Source organism: Camellia sinensis, chromosome 11 (assembly GCF_055761805.1).
Source record: "Camellia sinensis isolate YWXY chromosome 11, ASM5576180v1, whole genome shotgun sequence".
Classification (NCBI taxonomy): domain Eukaryota; kingdom Viridiplantae; phylum Streptophyta; class Magnoliopsida; order Ericales; family Theaceae; genus Camellia; species Camellia sinensis.
Window position 1 is genome coordinate 141,679,216 of NC_138971.1, and position 22,116 is coordinate 141,701,331.

At 37.8% G+C, this 22,116-nt stretch overlaps 2 protein-coding genes and 1 long non-coding RNA gene across 3 annotated transcripts; 1 reads left to right on the forward strand and 2 right to left on the reverse strand.

The window, feature by feature from the left end:
* Positions 1 to 2,056: 2,056 nt before the first annotated feature.
* On the forward strand, positions 2,057 to 2,620 carry LOC114281555 (pectinesterase inhibitor-like). The gene has a single exon (XM_028224048.2). It carries the CDS (start codon positions 2,057 to 2,059, stop codon positions 2,618 to 2,620), a length of 564 nt encoding a protein of 187 aa, XP_028079849.2.
* Positions 2,621 to 3,160: 540 nt separating this feature from the next.
* Positions 3,161 to 4,752, reverse strand: LOC145802681 (uncharacterized). Its single transcript, XM_082895447.1, has 4 exons — positions 4,621 to 4,752; positions 3,882 to 4,546; positions 3,500 to 3,790; positions 3,161 to 3,262 (listed from the first exon to the last, which is right to left on the reverse strand). Exons 1-4 carry the CDS (start codon positions 4,709 to 4,711, stop codon positions 3,161 to 3,163), a joined length of 1,149 nt encoding a protein of 382 aa, XP_082751573.1. The 5' UTR covers positions 4,712 to 4,752.
* Positions 4,753 to 18,106: 13,354 nt separating this feature from the next.
* LOC114281540 (uncharacterized) lies at positions 18,107 to 21,169 on the reverse strand. Its single transcript, XR_014345390.1, has 2 exons — positions 20,070 to 21,169; positions 18,107 to 18,349 (listed from the first exon to the last, which is right to left on the reverse strand). It is a non-coding gene; the product is annotated as an uncharacterized LOC114281540 (long non-coding RNA).
* Positions 21,170 to 22,116: the final 947 nt, after the last annotated feature.

Genomic DNA, 22,116 nt, shown 5'->3' on the forward strand with positions numbered 1-22,116 from the left:
CTATATGGTATTTTTTTAAGAACCAAATTGATTTTGGTTATGATCCAAATTAGTGAAAATTATGAACCATTGTGATTAAAACTTTGGATGCTTATCATTAAAAAGCTTTTGGGGTGTATATAGTAGCACTTCCAATGAACATTTATTTATGGTTGAAGTGGAACAAATTTAATGACTTATTGGGTCATTCTATCAAACACTTACAAGTGAAAATTTATGCACATGTGTAATGATCGTATAAACAATCAACTGAGCAATATTAATTGATTTGAGTCCAGTCAAACTCACACCCAAAAAAAGAAAAAAACTTGATTGGTTCAACAATCTTATAAATTTTGAAAATAAAAAATAAAGCCAAAATGGTGCATTGATAATTATAGTTATGTGCCTGTATATATACATCTATATGTATGCACTGATCATCAAAAACATGCTATACAACAATAGCTTTTGGCTATATTCTGTGGCTGGATTGCCTGGATTGCCTCCCATGAATTGACTATTTGGGCATTTTGACACAAATTCTCAAGTTCCTATTATTTTCCCATGTGAACAGAGTTAGAAATAACAAATATCAACTAGTACTTCATGACAAAAGTGATGTCCCAGACATTTATGGAGTGAGGAGAGAGAGAGAGAGAGTTTAAAAATTTCAAGTTTCAAAGCAATAGTTCTCAGATGTGCATGGGCTTGATAAGAATGATCAAAAGTTACCTAGGCTACAATGTATTTGAGAATGACGGAGACGTTGTGAGGGGCACCGGCACAAACATGATTGGTGTACTTGCGAAACTTGAAGGCAACCTTTTAAGGTTTGTAAATCATATGGAGGACTTGGGCTTACTTTTGGCTGCTGTTGTTGAACATAAAGAACTCATCGTTTATTGCCGATCAAAAACCCCAGAGAGAGAAAGAAACAGATAAACCTCTAATAGGCTGAGAAAGAATGTCTAAAATTATCCCAAGAGTGCTTAAAATAATCTAAAATTCCTAACTAAACGCCATTAAAATTAAATTTTATTGTGGCATTTGTTAATGAAATGTCACTATTGATGTATAACACTTGTGGCTCAGTGTCATTTTTCAAAACATGCCAGTAAATAATATTTTTGTGACACTTCTTTATTGAAATGCCACTAAAGCCTTTGATGTTTGTAGCTTTGTAACATTTTTCTAAAACGTGCCACAAAATATTATTTTTGTGACATTTTTTAAAAACATGTCACTAGTGTAGTGCCACTAAAGTGTGTTTTTGTTGTAGTGATGCTACCTATGGAGGTCAATAAATTTTATTTTTATTTATCGCAATCCAAAATGTTTCGCTTTAGACCTAAATGTTCAAGCATCAGGTTCAAACATCAGATTTTATAAGAAATGTGTCATCTACCAAATTAATCTTTGGTGTCAAAAACATGTGTTTTTCTATTTTTTTATATGGTTTGAAAATTTATATTTATTTAGATGGCGGCTTCCAATTGCTTAATTATAATGGGTTGTGGCAAGGAGTTCAAATTTGCTGACTTTGTTTTATGGTGCTTAAACATAAAAATGACTGATTTAGGGGTGTAGGGGCGGTCACATTTTTTAATTTTTTTAAAAAAAAATCTCATATTATATTGATAATTAGTAAGATAATTTTCATGGTTTTTTTTTCAAAAATTTTAAGAGACAGATTTTGCTTCTTTAAGAAACTGATTTAGATATTGTTGTAATAAGAAGAGAAGAATTACCAAAGGTTATTTGTTCTCTCACCCAAAAAATAAATAAATAAAGAAAGAAATAAAAAATAGCAATATGCATATCAACAGTTCATCCTGTAACCGAGATAATTCATTGAGAAGAAACTTATAATAAAGATGCAATAAATATATTAAATAAAATTTCAATTTTAAAATAAATTTTCTGTTAAAATACTAAATAGCAGTTAGTGAAACACAAGATCAAATATATTAATTGACAGTCCCTTAAATTAAAAGTACTATATAAGAGTCTCTCATACTTCCCATACTAGCAGAAAGGGAAGAACAAAAACAAAACCAGAAATAGAGAATTGAAAATGGCATCCTTTTTTGGTAGGTGTTCCATGCTAGTTTCTCTTGTATTCATGTTCATGTTGATTGGTCCCTCGTTTGCTAAACAACATACTAAGCTCAAGCAAATATGTTCTAAGACTATTGATCAGCATGAGTGCATAAAGCTTATGAAATCTAATTCGCGTGCTTCAGATGCTGATATTCGTGGCCTAACTGACATTGCAATTGACTTAGCATCCTCCAAGGCTAGAGACATTCTTAACTCACCTTATGATAATAGATTTGAAGGATACACCTCATTTAGAAGGTCATGTAGCAACAATTATCTGAATGCCATTAGAGACCTTGAACAAACCAAGAAACTCTTCTATGATGGTGACTATAAGCGCATTGCGGTTCAAGTGAATGATGTTAAGGAAGACGTTCGTGATTGCAAAAATCAATTTGAAAATTCAGCAAATTACTCATCTTACAAATCTGACCGCAAAAGATGGAATAAGGAATTTGAAATTCTTTGCGATGTAATCAAGGTCTCTTCTAAATCATTGTATGACGATTCATATTCTTCGTTTACCCGGCTTCCATGAATCCAAGACTTGGAAATCCTAAAAGGAATCGAGTATGAACTTGGAGCTTGATCATTGAAGAGGAAATCAGACATGTTATTATGAGCTGTGAGGGTAATAAAGCCCCTGGGCTTGACGGATTTAACATTGCACTTCTCAAGAAATGTTGCAGCATTGTGAAATCTAATATGCTTAATTTTATGAGTGAGTTTCACCGAAATACATGTTTTGTTGGTGGAATCAATAGCTCATTTTCTTCTCTAATTGACATTAGGCGAATTAGGCGAAACACTTAGCGAAAATTAATTACTACCGGGCAAACACTTAGCGAAAAGTGCAATGTTAAGTCATACCGAGATAAAGAAAATTAATTTTCGCTAAGTGTTTGCCCGGTATGACTTATCATTGCACTTTTTCGCTGAAGACGGAATTAATTACTACCGGGCAAACACTTAGCGAAAATTCAAAATTTTTCATTGATAAAGAAATTCATTACAAAAGGTGGGGACAAAGCCCGGTTACATCAAGTGTATTGAAAGCAAAAATACAAAGAAAAGAAACCTAAACTAAGGGGGAAAGATTGGTGAACTCATCCTCGGCAGCATCAGCATCAAGGTCAACAGCTTGGCTTGCTTCTTGGGCGCCGGGCTCATCGTTGCCGGGCTGTTCAGGCACCTCGGCCTCTTCTTCCTCAGAATCTGTGTCATCCTCTCCATCTTCAAGTCCTTCCTCGGCCTCCGCTTGAAGCGCAGTAAATACATCATTTGCGTATGGCACGAGGTAGACCGGTAGTGAAGCTTTGGGAGGATTGGCAAAAACGTCGGTGTCAGAGCCCTGGCCGAGGTGTTCACAGGCAGACTTCCAACCGGCCTTGAAGTAGATGTCTTGTGTTGCAAACACCTGCTTCTTATAGCTCTCCTCGGCCTCGTTGAACCCGGCCTTGTTGGCAGCCCGGCAAGCCTTCTTCTTCGCCTTCTTCAAAACGTCAACCTCAGCCTGAAGCTCACCTTGTTTTTTCTCGGCTGCGCCCAGCTGACCGAGCAGTCTATTATTGTCATGGTTGGCCATTTCGAGAGAAGCTTTAGCCCGGCCGAGCTCGGCTTGGAGGCTTTCAACATGGCTCGCAGTGTCGTTGGCTTTCTGCCTAAGCCGGTGGATGCGCTCTAGGACCAAATGTTGTTTTTGAATGGCCTGCACAAAGAAGCATAGTACATCAGAAAGGGGACCGAGCAAGAAGAACCGAGCAAACACTTGTGAAATGTTAAAAAGAACGCCGACTTACCCTGGCCATCGACTTCACAGAAGATTTTACCAGCCGGGTGTCAGGGACGTGGTCACTGCCTACCACGTCGCCCGGTAGGAGAAATGCTTTGGAGAGATCGAAGGCAAGCAAATGTTCTTTGTCTGCCTTGATCGATGCAGTCGCCGGGATGTCCTGTCCCCGGTGCTTCAGCTGAGGACGCCAAGCGGGCACGGGAGCAGGAGTTTCAGCAGGATGCTCGGTTGTCAGCTCGGTGACGAGCTCGGCGGAGGGATCTGCCCTTGGTCTTTTTCCAGCCCGGCGCGCTTCTCTGGCAGATTGCACGGCAGCTGGAGCTGGAGAAGCAAGGGCTATAACGGCAGCACTCGATTGACCGGCAGCCGGGGAACGGGTGGTGACGCTCGGAATCTCGGCTGAGGTCGCGGTTAGGAGGTTTTTGATCCGAGATCTTTTGGCCATTTCTTGCTCGTCGGTTAACCGGATTAATGGGACGTCTGGTAGGGTTGGATCTGGAGGTGGCGAAGGAGCTCTGAGGAAGTCAGTTACTCTACTCCGGCGCGGTGCAGAATATCTGTAGGTGGGTGTGTAGCCGAGCAATTCGTTGCAGTCTCGGTGACGGTACCTAAGCACGGCCCGAATTGCCTCGACGTTGGGGAATTGGTAGTTGGCTTGCAAGGCTTGGATGGCTGCAAAAGAAACAGGGAAACCGGTTAATAAAACTAAAAGAATAAAGTTAACCGTGCAAATTTGAGTGGCTTACATGAAGAACCGAAGTCCTTGCTTATGAACCAGCCCGGCACCTCGGCTGTTTCGTAGTTGCCGGACACCCAGAAGAAATCATCATCGTGCATATCTTTGTCCGGGGTGCCGGTTACGATTTTTTCCTTGCCCGGTCTTATTTTTAAATAGTAAGCTAGGCCGTCACCGGTGTGGCCCATTGTGTACTGCCTCAATATCTCGGCTAGGCCTAAGTTGGTGCCTAGCCGTTGGTTCAATTCATGTACGCCGTTGATTATTCTATAAGTGTTGGTGGACACTTGGGTTGGCGCTAGCCCGGTACGGCGTAAGAACTCGGTAATCAGTGGGTTGAGAGGGAAACGAAGGCCCCCTTCGACAATGGACAGCACGGTGAAGGGGCATTCCTCCCTACCCCAAGGCGTGGTCTCTTCTTCGGCCAGCTCGAGATGGACATCGGCCGGGACGCCGTAGTCCTCTCTGAAAGCGGCTAGCGCGGCCGGAGTATCCACAAGGAAGCGGAACTTCCCCATTTGTGGCCGACTTACTATAGCCCGGTTGATGGGTTGGGCACGGTGATAAATTGCTGCAGCTCGGTCCTGAGAGGTTCAGGAATGACAGGGGTCCCCTTGGACTCTGCAGGAAAAGGATGGCAAGTGTAAGTGTGTGGTTTCGTAAAGGGAGCTAGACTTCAGCTCGGTCGGTAAGGGGGCCAAACTACCTCGGTTGTTTGATTAAGGAGCTCGGTCGCCCAAGCAGACCTGATGTTAGCCCGGTTGAGCGACCAAGTCCTTTGATTATCTCGGTTTTTGCCCCGGTTAGAACAAACACGTTGTTTGCCCGGTTTGGCTGGCTTCTTGGATCAAAAAAAAGGTCCAGAGCCCGGTTCACCCCAGTTCTTCGACGTTCTTCAGGAAGACGAAGAACACCAAGAACATTGGGAGGTTTAGAATGTTTTCTATGGTCTAAGCCCTAAAAGCTATGTTTTCGGGTCCTAATGTGTGCAAAATAAGAGTAAATAGCAACATAAGAGAGATTGGACATCTTACCTGTGAAGGGCCGAAGGTGTTCTTCCCAAACACGAAGAACGGCGGGATGGCAGTCGAGCTTGGGTCTGAGAATCGATAGAGATGGATGCAGCAGTAGAGGAAAAATGGAACTGGGGGGGGGCAAGTTTGTATAGGCGTTAGAGACCGCCCAAATTCAAATTCTGGCAAAAACGGCGGGTTGGCTGCCCGATGACCAATGGCAGACCGCCACGTGTCACCATTTATGGCTTTGGCAGGACTGAAGCGACGGGTTGAAAAGACGAAGAGCCAACCGAGCTACTTTCAACGAGAAAAGGTCAGCCGAGGAATATAACCGGTCAGATCTGCGGACAATTGCGTCAACTAGCTCGGTCGAAGCTTGGCATCTTGACGACCAGATAAACGTTATCTCGGACGAGGTGAATAATCCCAGTCACGCTTCCGCGGACGGAATTAAGGGGCAATTGAGAGGGTGATTTATGCTCCGGCGTTGGGCCGAGGTATAAACCGAACAGGTTGGGGGCCCAGCAGAGCAGTGGGCCGAGGTGATCGACTGTTCACCCGGAGATGGGCTACCAGAACTTGGGCCGGGCAGAGTTTGGACTATGTGCTGCCCCGAACCGTGCAGACCAGGATGCTCGGTCCGAGGATTGACGAGATCGGACAGACCGAGAGGCCGGCGCTCGGAAAGGCGCGGTCAGCCGAGGTATGTGACTGACCGGCGAGAAGACCGACCAAAGGAGGATCCCGGGCTAAGCTTTGCCGAGATGCCGCCTAGCCCGGTCCTGCATTCGGTTATCCGGTCGGGCGCTTAAGGTATGAAGCATGGTATGACCGAGGTAGGGCAGCTCGGCTGCCGAGCTCCAGCTATGCTGGCAGGCAGTTGAGAGCAGGTGATGAACGGCATGGTTTAAGCTGACAGATGGGATAGCAGAGCCACGTGTCAGGAGATGACAGGGAGTGGATATGGGGCACAGAAGGTATATAAGCCTGTCTGCGCCCCCCATACGCGACAGACGAACACTGGGTAAGAAAATCCTTACACTCAAACACTCTCTCCCTTCTCTCTACTCCCTCTAAGGTGTGTGCTAACTTGACCGTCGGAGGGTTTTTCCGGCCACACACCGCCGGGTAGCTCATCCTTATTGACTCGCAGGTGATCGGACATCGACGGAGCTCGGAAGAAAGGAATACGGGCACGCCGGAATATTTGCTCCCCGTACAGGTCCTATTTTGCATTAGAAATGGTGGCTAAGCTAGTGTGGAGCTGACCAGGGGCATTTTTGGCTGTCTTCTATTGTTTCCTTTTGGGGGTGCTAGCAAATGATAGGATGGGCTTCTTGGTGTCAACATAATTGAGATGATTTAGCACATTGTGATGCTTTATGCACCATCTTCTCTTTATTGATGTATTTTGTGTATACAACTTGTACCTTTCATTATCGTCAATAAAGTTTCTTTTTTGCCGATAAAAAAAAAAAGTTGGAGCTTGAAATCATGGCTGTAGGGGAAATGTTTTGCACCTTAGCAATGGAGGATTTTTTTTAAAAAAAATTTATTTTATTTTTATTTTTATTTTTGTTTTTTGAACTGAGTTTGAAATGGATTTGAGAAGATCGAATCATATGGTACAAACATTGAACTCAATTAATTGGGGTGTTAGCTATCATGAAAAACTAACGAATCAAAGTTTTTATAGATATTTTATTAGATTACAATTTTTAATTAAAAGTTTAATTTAAAGACATTGCAAATTTATAATTAGGTATACAAAATCACTCATATAGTAGAAATTAAATTATATAGTGAACGTGTTAAAAGATAACCTACTCACTGTTAGAGCGCGTCTCTCAAAATATAAAAATTTGACATTGTAACATGCTATAGTACAATTTAGGATTAGCACAACTTTGACCGGAATATTGCTTTTTTTTTTTTTTGGCAATTGCCGCTTGTTATTTGAAAAAAAATATTATATTTGTTTTTGATATTTTTAAAATATAAAAATTATTTTTTTAGACCAAATTGACGAATTATTTGGCCATTTATTTAAAATTAACAAAAAAAATTAAATATAAATTAATTTGTCACAGTAATTTCTAAAAAATAAAAAATATATATTTTTAAACAAAACAATTAAAAAAAAATTCCAATCAAATATACAATCAAAAGTAATTTTAAAGCACTAGTCGAATATTGTTTTTTACAAAAAATAATATATATATTTTTTAATATTATAAATAAAAAATATTTTGGGAATTTTTTGAATTTTTTAAATAATTTTTTTTTTGAATTTTAAAAAAAGTTTGGTTATGAGTTTTGAATAGAGTTTTTAATATAGTTTTGAGTTGTGTGTTTAGATATGTGTTCTAAGTTTTTGAATTAAGTTTTGAAAATAATCAAACATTTTTTTCTTATTTCAAAAATCAAAACTCAATTCAAAATTCAATTCAAAACTCATTTCAAAACTTATAACTAAACAAATTTTCTTTTTTCAAATTATGATTCAACAACTCACAAATTCAAAATACAATTCTATTCTCAAATCATGATTCTAAACTAAACCAATTGTTACCTTTATTTTTTTAGAAGGTATACTCAAAAAGACTCCCATCCCACCCAAAAAAGGACATAGATGATTGTTGTTTCCTAAAAGTTTTAATTTTTTTTTTATGACAAGTAATCTCGCCATGGCAAGACCACAGTGAATCCATCTTTGTAGAGTAAATTCTAAGTGCCTATAATCACTTGCAAACCATATATCGGTCAAGTCCCCAATGAGAATTGAACCCAAATTGTCTAGGTTTACAATTCATCCCAATCCAACTCCTTCACAACTACGCTACCTATGGAGGTCAATAAATTTTATTCACTATGTTTGGTTTAAAAGAGATTTGAAAACTCTATTTTGAAAAAGAATTTTTGTTTGGTTTTCAAAAAAGGAAAATGAGTGGGAGCACTAATTAGTGCTCTCACTAATGATGTGGCAGTAGGTCCCATCATGAATGATTTGATATTTTGGTCTTGGTGTTGTATTTTTTTTCTTTTTTTATTGAGTGCCATGTCATTAGTGATCTTTTTAGAGCTCCAAAATTAGTGGTCTCTATCATTGTTGTTCAAAAAAAATGCATTATTACAAATTTAAGTTTCCCTCCAATTTAAGGAGAGAGAAATTTTTTTTTAAAAAAAAATTTGTCACATCAAAAAATACTCCCATGCTATATATGTATGAAAACATAATTTGATATGTTTCATTTATCGGTACATATCCTACCATTAAATATGTGACTTTATCATAAAAATTCCACTCATTCAACCACAGAAAACGTATTTTTTTTTTTTTTTTTACAAATTGGCATTATAAAAAAATTGTAACTAACTCAAATTTTTGCAACATCAAATATAAAAAATTTGGACATTTTCTTATGCCAATTCCTGATGATGTTACACATGTTTGTGTTAATTTTACGATATTTTGTAATAAAATAAATTTTCTGCATAACATTTATGAAAATTTAATTCTATGTAAGCAGTATTTTAATGCATATTTGTAAAAATATTACGTTTTTTGTGGTTGAAATGAGTGAATTTTATAATAAAGTCACACATTTAATGGTAGAATATGTACACATAAATGGATATATACCATATTATATTTTCATACATATATAGCATGTATATATATATATATATATAACTAACATGAGAGCATTTTTTGATGTGATGATTTTTTTTTTTTAAATTGTTTCTCTCCTTAGATTGGAGGGAAACTTGAATTTGCAATAATACATTTTTTTGAAAACCAAACAATTTTTTTTTTCAAAATAGAGTTTTCAAATCACTTTTTAGAAAGATAATTCAAAAAAATATAACAAAACATAGTAATTTTTATTTATCACGATCCAAATGTTTCACTTTAGACCTAAATGTTCAAGCATCAAATTCAAACATTAGATTTTATAAGAAATGTGTCATGTACCAAATAAAAAAACATGTGTTTTTCTATTTTTTTTTTTATATGGTTTGAAAATTTATAACTTAGATGGCAACTTCCAATTGCTTAATTATAGTGGGTCGTGGCAAGGAGTTCAAATTTACTGACTTTGTTTTATGGTGCTTAAAGATAAAAATGACTGATTTAGGGGTGTAGGGCGGTCACATTTTTTAAATTTTTTTAAGAAAATCTCATATTATATTGATAATTAGTAAGATAATTTTCATGGTTTTCTTTTTTTCAAAAATTTTTAAGAGACAGATTTCGCTTCTTTAAGAGACTGATTTAGATATTGTTATAATAAGAAGAGAAGGATTAGCAAAGGTTATATGCATATGAACAGTTCATCCCGTAACCGAGGTAATTCATTGAGAAGAAACTTATAAAGAAGCAATAAATATATTAAATAAAATTTCAATTTCAAAATAAAATTTCTGTTAAAATACTAAATAGCAGTTAGTGAAACACAAGATCAAATATATTAATTGACAGTCCCTTAAATTAAAAGTACTATACAAGAGTCTCTCCTACTTTCCATACTAGCCAAGAGGGAAGAACAAAAACAAAACCAGAAATAGAGAATTGAAAATGGCATCCTTTTTTAGTAGCTGTTCCATGCTAGTTTTTCTTGTATTCATGTTCATTCGTTTGCTAAACAACATACTAAGCTCAAGCAAATATGTTCTAAGACTATTGACCAGCATGAGTGCATAAAGCTTATCACTGATTCGCGTGCTTCAGATGCTGATATTCGTGGCCTAACTCAGACTGCAATTTACTTAGCATCCTCCAAGGCTATAGGCATTTTTTATTCACGTTATGATAACAGATTTGAAGCGTGGAAGGACAGACACAACACATTCACAGACCCACGTGACTCGTGTTACAAAAAGTTCAGGATGCCATTAGAGAGCTTGAACAAACCAGGCATTTCTTCTCTGATGGTGACTATAAGCGCATAGCGGTTCAAGTGAATGATGTTAAGGAAGAAGTTCGTGATTGCAAAAATCAATTTGAAAATTCAGCAAATTACTCATCTGACCGCAGAAGATGGAATAAGGAATTTGAAATTCTTTGCGATGTAATCAAGGTTTCTGCTAAATCATTGTGTGATGATTCAAATTCTTCGTTTACCCAGCTTCCATGAATCCAAGACTCGAAAATCCTGAAAGGAGTCGAGTACGAACTGTTGAGGATCGGGGGCACACCAGGGAACTCAAACAAGCAATAACACACAAGTTTTAACGTGGTTCGGCAAGTCGCCTACGTCCACGGGCAGCGGATTCACTATATTGAACAAAATGGTGAATTACAACACTCTCTGTAATTCTCTCTCTCTTTGCTCTCAACTCACACCTCTCAGCTCCACATCTGATATCTATATCCTCTCCCTCCCGTCTCTATTTATACACAAAGGAGTAGGTGGGAGAGCCCTCATTCTTTGACTTTTGACATGGTTGGTGGCCTTCCATTGTTGACATGAGGTTGGTGGCCTTCCATTGTTGACATGAGGATCACCCCTTTCACATGGGGTGACCTCCAGAATCTGTAGCCAATTCAACAAATCTCCACCTTGGCGAGGATTCTCTTATCCAACATAGTGATCGATCAACACTGCCATGCACCCGAAGGTGCTCAGTTCCGAGAGATGTTGACCAAGTCCAAACAATGTTGGAACTTGATCCCAGAAACTACCTTTGTGAGCATATCGGCCGGATTATCTGCAGTACCAATCTTTTGAAGCAGAATATCCCCTTCATTCACTATTTCTCGGATGAAATGGAAACGGACATCAATGTGCTTGGTGCGGGCATGATGAACCTGGTTCTTTGCCAAACAAATGGCACTCTGACTGTCACAAAACACCTCAACGTGCTTCTGAACAATTCCCAAGTCTTCAATCAATCCATGTAGCCAAATAGCTTCCTTAAAGGCTTCCGTTACTGCCATGTACTCTGCCTCTGTAGTAGACAAAGCCACCGTTGACTGAAGCGTTGACCTCCAACTTACCGGCCCTTTAGCAAGCGTAAATAAATACCCTGTTGTTGACCGGCGTTTGTCTAAGTCACCAGCATAATCTGAGTCCACATATCCTTCCAAATTCTGCCCGAGTCGGTTATCTCTCTCGAACTTCAATCCCAGATTGACCGTGCCATGTATGTACCTTAGGATCCATTTCACTGCCTGCCAGTGATCTTTTCCTGGATCATGCATATACCTGCTTACCATACTCACAGCATGCGAGATGTCAGGCCGTGTACAAACCATAGCATACATTAATGCACCAACTGCATTTGCATATGGAACCTGTGCCATATGCTTCCGTTCTTCTTCTGTGCGTGGAGACAACGAAGCACTAAGCTTGAAATGAGGGGCCAATGGTGTACTTACAGCTTTGGTTTTCCCATTGATGCCAAATCTGTCTAACACCTTTTTCAGATACTGGGTTTGTGTCAGACAAACCGTGCCCTTCTTCCTGTCTCTCTTGATCTCCATGCCAAGAACTTTCTTTGCTTCTCCCAAATCCTTCATTTCAAACTCCCTTGCTAACTGTGCCTTGAGTTTGTCAATCTCCACCTTGCTCGTAGATGCAATCAGCATATCATCTACATATAAGAGCAAATAGATGAAGGAACCGTCGGGAAGCTTACGGAAATATACACAATGATCAAATTGACTTCTTGTGTATTCTGTCTCTATCATGAACCGATCAAATCGCTTGTACCACTGTCTCGGGGATTGCTTCAATCCGTACAACGATTTGTTCAGCTTACAGGCCCAATTCTCTTTTCCAGCAATTTTGAAACCATCTGGCTGGGACATGTATATCTCCTCTTCAAGATCTCCATGTAAGAAGGCAGTTTTGACGTCGAGTTGGGCGAGCTCGAGATCAAACTGTGCAACCAAAGCTAACAAGATGCGAATAGACGTGTGCTTCACAACAGGTGAGAATACCTCATTGTAGTCTATTCCTTCCTTCTGAGCATAGCCTTTAGCTACCAATCTAGCTTTGAATCTGATGTTGTCTCTGCCTGGAATGCCTTCCTTCTTGGTGTAAACCCACTTACACCCAATTGCTTTCTTGCCTTTTGGAAGTTGCACCAATTCCCAAGTCTGGTTCTTGTGAAGTGACCCGATCTCTTCATCCATAGCCTCCTTCCATTTGACACTTTCTACATTATGCACGGCTTCTTTGAAAGTGCAAGGAATATTGTCTTCAATGATTGGAAGTGCATAGGCTACCATATCGGTCATCCAACTGGGTTTCTTAGTCACCCTTTTCCCTTTCCTGATTGCAATGGGTTCTGATTGATGCGGAGCCTCTGGATCTTCATTTTCATCTGAACTCTCTTCAGAGCTATCCTCTGAGACTTCTTCAGGATGGTTGATTGGCTGACTAGTCTTTGTTGGAGTCTCAAACTCCACCTGCACTGACTTCTTCAATGCTTCCTCATTCTGTTGAGGATCTGATTGCTTCAGCATTACAGACTCATCAAAGGTAACGTCTCTTCTGATGAGAACTTTCTTTGATTCAGGGCACCACAGTCTGTATCCCTTGACACCGTCACCGAAGCCCAATAAGATGGCTTTCTTGGCTCTTGGATCCAACTTAGTTTCTGTAACATGAAAATATGCTGGACATCCAAAGATACGTAACTGATCATAATCAGTAACTGGGACTCCTGACCATACCTCCATGGGAGTCTTCCCATCTAATACTGCAGTAGGTAGTCTGTTGACAAGATGACGAGCATAGTTCAATGCCTCGCCCCAAAATGCCTTGCTCAATCCAGACTGTGACAGCATACACCGGACTTTCTCCACCAAAGTGCGGTTCATGCGTTCTGCAACTCCATTCTGCTGCGGTGTTCCAGGAACTGTGAAATGTCTCACTATCCCTGCATTCTGGCAAACCTCAAAGAAGGGATCTGATGTATATTCTCCACCATTGTCAGATCTGAGCTTCTTGATCCGTCTGCCTGTCTGGGTCTCAATCATCTTCTTCCACGTAAGAAAGATGTCTAAGACTTCATCTTTGTGTTTCATTGTATAAATCCAAACTCTTCTAGAGAAATCATCAATGAACGACACAAAGTAGTGTTTACCTCCCAACGAAGCAGTCTTGGAAGGACCCCATACATCAGTGTGGACGTAGTCTAGAATCCCTTTGGTACGGTGAATTGCAGTACCAAACTTGATTCTTGTTTGCTTGCCCAATACACAATGCTCGCAGAACTCAAGCTTCCCCGTCTTGGCGCCTTTCAACAGGCCTTGCTTTACCAATCCTTGTAAAGCCTTCTCACCGACATGCCCTAGGCGCATGTGCCAAAGTTTGGAAGTGTCTGATGCATCATCTTCTGAGCTGGAACTGGTGGAGACAGCCACTCTCCCTGTGACTGTAGAGCCATCTAGGAAATATAAATTTCCCTGTCGAGTACCCTTCATTACAACCAATGCTCCTCGAACAACTTTAAGGACTCCACCTTCCATGGTTATTCTGTAACCTTTGGAGTCTAAAACTCCCACTGAGATGAGATTCTTGGTTAGATCTGGTACATACCGTACATCTTCAAGAATTCTGATTGTTCCATCATGGCTCTTCAGTTTAATTGTTCCAATCCCCTTTGTCTGGCAAGCTTGGTCGTTGCCCATCAGCACAACTCCTCCATCGAACTCTCGTAAGCTCGAGAACCACTGCTTGTTAGGACACATATGGAATGAACATCCGGAATCTATTATCCATTCATCCGACTGGCCATATGATGAAACTGTGAAGGCTCCTCCTTCATCATTATCTCCATCTCGTGCAATATTCACCTTCTCTTCTGTCTTGTCTTTATTTGGACAATCTTTTGCCCAATGCCCCTTCTGGCGACAAGCTGCACACTCGTCTTTTGCAAGACGTCTTTTGTCTGAAGGTTTCCCCCTGGATTTTGAGCGAGACTTTCCTCGCCCTGTATTTCTTCTGTTATTTGTTCTGCCTCTGACTGTTAATGCCTCGGATGTTGAGTCCCTGTTTGCAGACTTATCTTTCCTTCTGAACTCATTGTTCACCAAGGCGTTTGCAACATCAATATACTTGATCTTCTCTTTACCGTACAGTAAAGTAGTAGTGAGATGATCATACGAGTCAGGCAAGGAATTTAACAATAACAGTGCTTTATCTTCATCACCAACATGATCATCCAAATTCTTCAAATCCGTAATAATTTTGTTGAAGTTATTTAGGTGTTCGTTCATCGAAATACCTTTAATGTAGTCGAAACGAAACAACCTCTTCCTCAAGTAGAGCCGGTTCTCAATGCTCTTTGTCATGAACTTATCTTCCAGCGCCTTCCAAAGCTTCTTCGCAATATCATATTCTGTAAAGGCATACTTCTCCTCTTTTGCAAGGCAAAGTCGGATGGAACTACAGGCCAGGAGATTCACCCTCTCCCATTCTATCTCGTCCATGTCATCTGGTTTGTCTCCCAGAGTGAAGTGCAGGTTCATTTGGACAAGCATATCCTTAACTTCGCATCTCCACATGCCGAAGTTGCTGCTTCCATCGAACTTCTCTACCTCGAACTTGGCATGGGACACCGGGGTCCAATGCCTAGAAGTGCTTGTACTGGCTGGATTACTTACGGACTCGGATGCTCTAGATTCTGCCATTTTTTAGAAACTTCAATTCAAAAAACTGACCGTACAGATGTGTCCGGAATACTCCAAATAGTTGGGAAGCACTATTGGATCGTCAAAAACGGACTCCGAATGGCTCCGATCTGGCAAAAACACTTTGGACGGGTCAGATCTACAGAATCTGGTGCGCTGAGATGCACCGGATACTTTCTCCCGTCAACGGCTGGTCAACGGCTCAGTCAACGGCGCAGGCGGCGCGGTCAACGGCAGCGCAGGCGGCGCGGTCAACGAGGCTCCGGCTCGGTCAACGCGGCTCCGGCTGACTGGGCAGGACACGTGGCTGACACGTGGCTGACACGTGGCTGACACGTGGCTGACGTGTCGGATGACGTGGCACGCGCGTGTATTACACGCGCCTTCCCCCACTCGTCTTCTTCCTCCGTCAGCGCGTGGGGCGCGTTCGTGAGAGTGGTATCACGCGCCGGTTGTCTGAACGGCGCGTGTGGGCGCGTGCTGCGACTGTGGGTGACGCGCTTTGTTCAGAGAGCGCGTGAGGGCGCGTTGCGAAGCTTCTGGGCTCTGTTTTTGCTGTTTTGGACTCCTCTCGGGGAGTTCTTCCTCCTGGTATGGTCAAAAGTGGATTTTGAGCACTTCGAAATCTGGACACTTTCGGAAAAAATTCGATTTTTCGCAACCCGAGCTCTGATACCAATTGTTGAGGATCGGGGGCACACCAGGGAACTCAAACAAGCAATAACACACAAGTTTTAACGTGGTTCGGCAAGTCGCCTACGTCCACGGGCAGCGGATTCACTATATTGAACAAAATGGTGAATTACAACACTCTCTGTAATTCTCTCTCTCTTTGCTCTCAACTCACACCTCTCAGCTCCACATCTGATATCTATATCCTCTCCCTCCCGTCTCTATTTATACACAAAGGAGTAGGTGGGAGAGCCCTCATTCTTTGACTTTTGACATGGTTGGTGGCCTTCCATTGTTGACATGAGGTTGGTGGCCTTCCATTGTTGACATGAGGATCACCCCTTTCACATGGGGTGACCTCCAGAATCTGTAGCCAATTCAACACGAACTTGGAGCTTGATCACTGAAGAGGACATTAGACATGTCATTATGAGCTGTGAGGGTAATAAAGCCCATTGGACTGATGGATTTAACATGGCATTTTGCAAAGAAATGTTGCAGCATTGTGAAATCTAATGTGCTTAATTTTATGAGTGAGTTTCATCGAAATGCATGTTTTGTTGGTGGAATCAATAGCTCATTTTCTTCTCTAATTGACATTAGGCGTACTAGTTTGGCCATTTATTTAAAATTAACAAAAAAAAAATTAAATAAAAATTAATTTGTAACAGTAATTTTTAAAAAATTAAAAAAATATTTTTAAACAAAAGAATTAAAAAAAAAAATTTCCAATCAAATATACAATCAAAAGTAATTTTAAAACACTAGCTGAATATTGTTTTTTACAAAAAAATAATATATATTTTTTAATATTTCAAATAAAAAAATATTTTCGATATTTTTTGAATTTTTTAAATAAAAAATTTATTGTTTTCAATAATTATTTTTTTGAATTGAATTTTAACATAAGTTTGGCTATGAGTTTGGAATAGAGTTTTCAATAGAGTTTTGAGTTATGTGTTTGATTATGAGTTATAATTTTTTGAATTAAGTTTTGAATATTCTTTTCAAAACTCATAATTAAACAAATTTTCTTATTTTAAAACTTATAACCAAACAAATTTTCTCTTTTCAAATCATGATTCAACAACTCAAAAATTCAAAATACAATTCCATTTTCAAATCATGATTCTAAAACTAAACCAAATGTTACCTTTAATTTTTTAGAAGGTATATACTTAAAAAGGCTCCCATTCCACCCAAAAATAGATGATTGTTGTTTCCTAAAAGTTTTAATTTATTTAGGGTAAATTACACTTACACCTCCTGAGGTTTGGGTTTGAATACATATCACCCCCTGACGTTTGAAAAATTACACTAACCTCCCGTCATTGTAATTATTTAGATGAAATGAAGACATTGAACTCACGTATTCTCTCTTTTTTTGCTTTGCTTTACTTTCTCTTTTTTTCCTCTTTCCTTTAATTTTTTTTAATGTAATTTCCTCTATTTTTTTTACTAGAAGTTGTTACTTTTTATATAAGTAGGAGGGTTTGTGAAATGAGATTATTAACCACAGGGGTGAGAATGTAATTTTCAAAACATCAAGAGATGCGTAGTAATTGGACCAAACTTAAAGGGGTGTCAATGTAATTTACCCATTTATTTTTTATGACAAGTAATCTCGCCATGGCAAGACCACAGTGAATCTATCTTTGTAGAGTAAATCCTAAATACCTATAATCACTTGCAAACCATATATATTAGTTAAATCCCTAATGAGAATTGAACCCAAATTGTCCTGGTTTACAATTCATCCCAATCCAACTCCTTCACAGCTATATACCTATGGAGGTCAATAAATTTTATTTATTATGTTTGGTTTCATTTTTTTGAATTATTTTTTTAAAAAGTGATTTGAAAACCCTATTTTGAAAAAGGATTTTTGTTTGGTTATCAAAAAAATGCATTATTGCAAATTCAAGTTTCCCTCCAATTTAAGGAGAGAGACAATTTTTTTTAAAAAAAATTTGTCACATCAAAAAATACTCCCATGTTATATATATATATATATATATGTACACAGTGGCAGAGCCAAGAAATTAAATTAGAAGGACGCTTACTGACTATAACTTAAATTTTTTTCCCCCATAACTGTGACGCCCCAATTTTTTTTTTTTTTTGGAAGTATCAAGGGAAATTAAATAAACAAAATGACTTAATAAACTAAAAAAAGTTGACATCTTAACAGGGTAATCCAACTCTCGTACATAACCAAACGTCCAAATAACAATAGATAAAAACTTAAAATTATCCAAATACAACATTAAATGAAATTATAAAGTCCTTAATAGCTATTATATAAAATAATATAATTTATTCGGCTCTACTCGGGGTTTCAGGTCAGCCAAAGCTCTACGTTAGCGTCGACTTCATTTCAGCTTCAATTATTTTCTCGCCAAGACCTGGTATAAAACGCCAGGGCAACAAAAATATATGCCATGAGTTTTGCAACACAGTAAGAAAACATAACCAACCTACCATTCTTTTTAAGAGAAAAATAATGAGATTATAAACATGAGATAACAGTATAATTGTAAGCATAAATTACAACCATTAAAATAATTTCAATAATTTTAATAAATTAGGTGACACTCGAAATCTCACCAAAGAGATTTAACTTACCAACCACTAAGCATGGCAACGGTTAATTTGAAACCCTCCCTTGGTGAAATATTTTAGTGTTACCAACCGTAACTACCAGGGATGCCCACGTCCGGAGTTATATACCCAAGTAGTAGCATCCGTGGTCTGCCCCAAGGAAACGGTCTGTCAGGGGTACGTAACCTCCCTGTGTGCCACCAGCACATCCACCCTTATTCCACAACCAAATACCGAAAAGGGTTCAAATAGGTCCCGTGCCATCTTAGAGTTTCGCAACACAATTTACGTGAGAATTCTCAAAACCAGGGCTCACCCTGAACAACCGGTATTAACCGTCAATCCCTTGATTTCATACACTCTTTAAAATCAGAACTCACCCTGAACAACCGGTATTAACCGTCAACTCATAATTTCGTACACTCTTTAAAACCAAGACTCACTCTGAACATCTAGTATTAACCGTCAATTGTTAACTTTGTATATGCCGTTAATCATTTCAGTTAATTTTGATATTACTCACAAATAATTCCAATTTTTTTTTCACAATTGATGTTATACCAACTCATTAAAATTCTCAACATAAAATATTACACATATCACACAATAATAAACAAATGTACAACATTTAAATAAACAATTTATTTAAACCATGGTATGAAATAATAATTTAGATACAGAGAAAATAAACCAAAGTCACACGTGCATGGATTTTTAATTTACAAGATTAGACTACCACAATATTAAATAAACCACAATACACCCATACATGGATTACTAATTTACTATATTTGATGAATTGGACCAACACAATAACTGATTTTTATCCGAATAAATAATTGAAGTCATGATCTTAAACCTGTCTAGAAATTTTCAGGTTATATCTTAGATAATAAAAATTATAAATAAATTATTTATACATTTCTAAAATTTGTGAAAATGTACAGAATATTCAATAAATATATTTGGGTCATTTTTCAGAAATAAATTCCCAAAAATAAGTTATAAATAATTCTGTAAAATTCCCAGAAATTTTATGACACAGATTTATCACATTTCCTTAAATTAATTCCATACTTAAATTTTATAAATAAATTCCATGATCTAAAAATTTATTATGAAACTAGACTTCTCAAATTTCATTTTTTGCTTAGAAATTACCAGATTTGGTTAAAAATATTTATAAATTCGTACAAAACTCAATAATTGTTGAAAAATTTTGTGGATGAACTAGACATCATTATCAACAACTTTGTAGAAGAAATCATCTTCAAATTTTGAGTATAAAATTGTCTAAAAATTAGTACAACCTTATGGCAGATTTAAAGGGCCAAATAACATCTTCAATCATCTTTTTAATAGCATAAACTATACATGCAAGTCCAAATTTGATGTACCATCATAAATTTTCATACAATTATAAATAAAATTCTATCTACAAGTTTAGACATTTTATCATATGTATATAATTTGAAATTTTCAAATATATAAAAAAATATGAGAGGGTTGAGAGGATTTTCTTACAATGTTAGGTTGCTAACGGTTTATCGTCCGAATTTGATTTATGATTCTGATAGTAAGATATGACTGTCCTGACTCCATGATCATCTTGCTGAAATTTCACATTAATCGAACACGACCTCACCGTTGATCTTTCATTGGATTCTCTTAGAACCTTTAGTTGTTGATGATCATCTTAGACTTAGAATTTGAAAGATCTAACCCCAGAAATGGATTCTACACGTCAAAAAACCTAGGGGTGGTCATCCCCAAAGTCATAGGACCACTCGATTAACCTAAATGTGCTAGGATGCACCGTAGCACCATGAGCCGAGAAACACTGGATAAACATTTAGTTCATCTTCCCCAACCGCCACAGCATGCACGACAGAGAGACCCAGAATTTTAGTTTCAATGTCACCGGTTCAAATGCTTGTATCTTCTTCATCGTAACTTCGTTTTATCTTATTTTTCTGTCATTGGATTCACCTCACGGCCTAGTTTTTGGTTCACTACTCACACTCCTCGTTCCGTCTCTTTTTGCATGCCGTCGGATCTCCAAAATTTGACCAAAAATAAGATTATTTTCCTACCGTCTCGGACATTTTTTTCGAACCATCTTTCGGACCCCATAACTTTCTTAATTCTTAACGGTTTTACTTCATTCTTTCGCCAATCTCTTCAACTTACTTCGTACTTCATCTTACATGGCCTATTTGTCTCACTTCTTCCTAGAATGGATGGTTTTGGCATGCCGAAAGTAAGCCGAAAACCAACTTTTGAACTTCAAAATAAATTTCTCTAACTTTGTTTCTTTCTCCTCCATCTTCTTTCTTCTTCTCTTTCTTCACCTACAACACTTTGTGGATGGTGGTTCTAGATGATAATAGAAATAGGTGATGGTGGTGGTGGTGCCGGTCCGACGGTGCGCCAATGGTGGTGAAGTTCGCGGGTTGGCGATAGTGTGGGTTGAGGCCATGGCTATGGAGGTTGGGGAAGGAGGAAAAACATAGATAAAGGAGAAAGAGAGTTTTGAGAATGAGAGATGGAGGGAGAGAGAGAGAGATGAAACGGATAGAGAGAGAGAGCTATGCAATTGGAAGAGAAGCAAAATGAGGAAGAGTAAAAGAAGATAAAAGAAAATGAAAAGAAATAAATAATAAAAAAAGAAGAAGAAGAAATTGAACACTTGGTCAGCATGTTCACCACGTTGAAGGTGGAATGCAAGAAAACCTGGGGTAGCAAACCCATGGTTTTTGATTGGGTTTTAGTACAGCAAATATATGGTTTCAGTGTAATTTGATTACCAAAAAAATATAGAGAAAAATATAATAAAAATATCATACGGTTCAGAAATTAATATTGAGTAATAATATAAAGTCAAAAATATTTTATTTTATTTTATTTTGAATAAATTTTCAGTATAAAAATATACAGACTATTAAATTCAAAATATTGTGAATAATTATTTAAGAAAATTAAAAATATACATATTATTTTTATTATATAAAAATACGGGTTTCACAATAACTAACAGTAAGAAGATAACAATAATTTTTGAATTAATAATAAGTACAAAAACTTGAATAAATTATTACAAAAGTATTTCACATAAAATTTTACAATTAATTTCGAGTAAAATCGAAAAAAAAGTATTGCGTGTAACTAGTTGTATCATAGATAATGTAAAAAAGTTACATATTTATGTCTTAAAATAAATTATATAATGGTAAATCAAATTTTTACAAAATTTGAGTAAAAATTTTATATACTAGTGATATCACGTCATTATTGACATATAATATCACCAACCAATAGTAAAACAACGTATGAAGGTTGAACTCCACATGCAAATATAACTAACATTCTAGTAATTTTTACATATATATAGTGAGATTAATTATATTTGCACATTAATAATGATTGATATTACTTTTATATTGAGATTTTTTCACAAAATTTTCATATATAAAAATATAATTTGTTATAATAACTTCATTTTCAATAAAACAATCACTATTGTTTTCATAAATTTGAAAATACCTTTGACATTTTATTCTAAATATTATTT

Coding starts and splice junctions, on each gene's coding strand:
- LOC145802681 (XM_082895447.1), bottom strand. CDS start 4,711: ATGCACGATGATGATTTCTTCTGGGTGTCCGGCAACTACGAAACAGCC. Junction 4,547..4,620: donor CAAGGACTTCGGTTCTTCAT/GTAAGCCACTCA, acceptor TTTCTTTTGCAG/CCATCCAAGCCTTGCAAGCC. Junction 3,263..3,499: donor AGGAGAGCTATAAGAAGCAG/GTGTTTGCAACA, acceptor GTGCCTGAACAG/CCCGGCAACGATGAGCCCGG.
- LOC114281555 (XM_028224048.2), top strand. CDS start 2,057: ATGGCATCCTTTTTTGGTAGGTGTTCCATGCTAGTTTCTCTTGTATTC.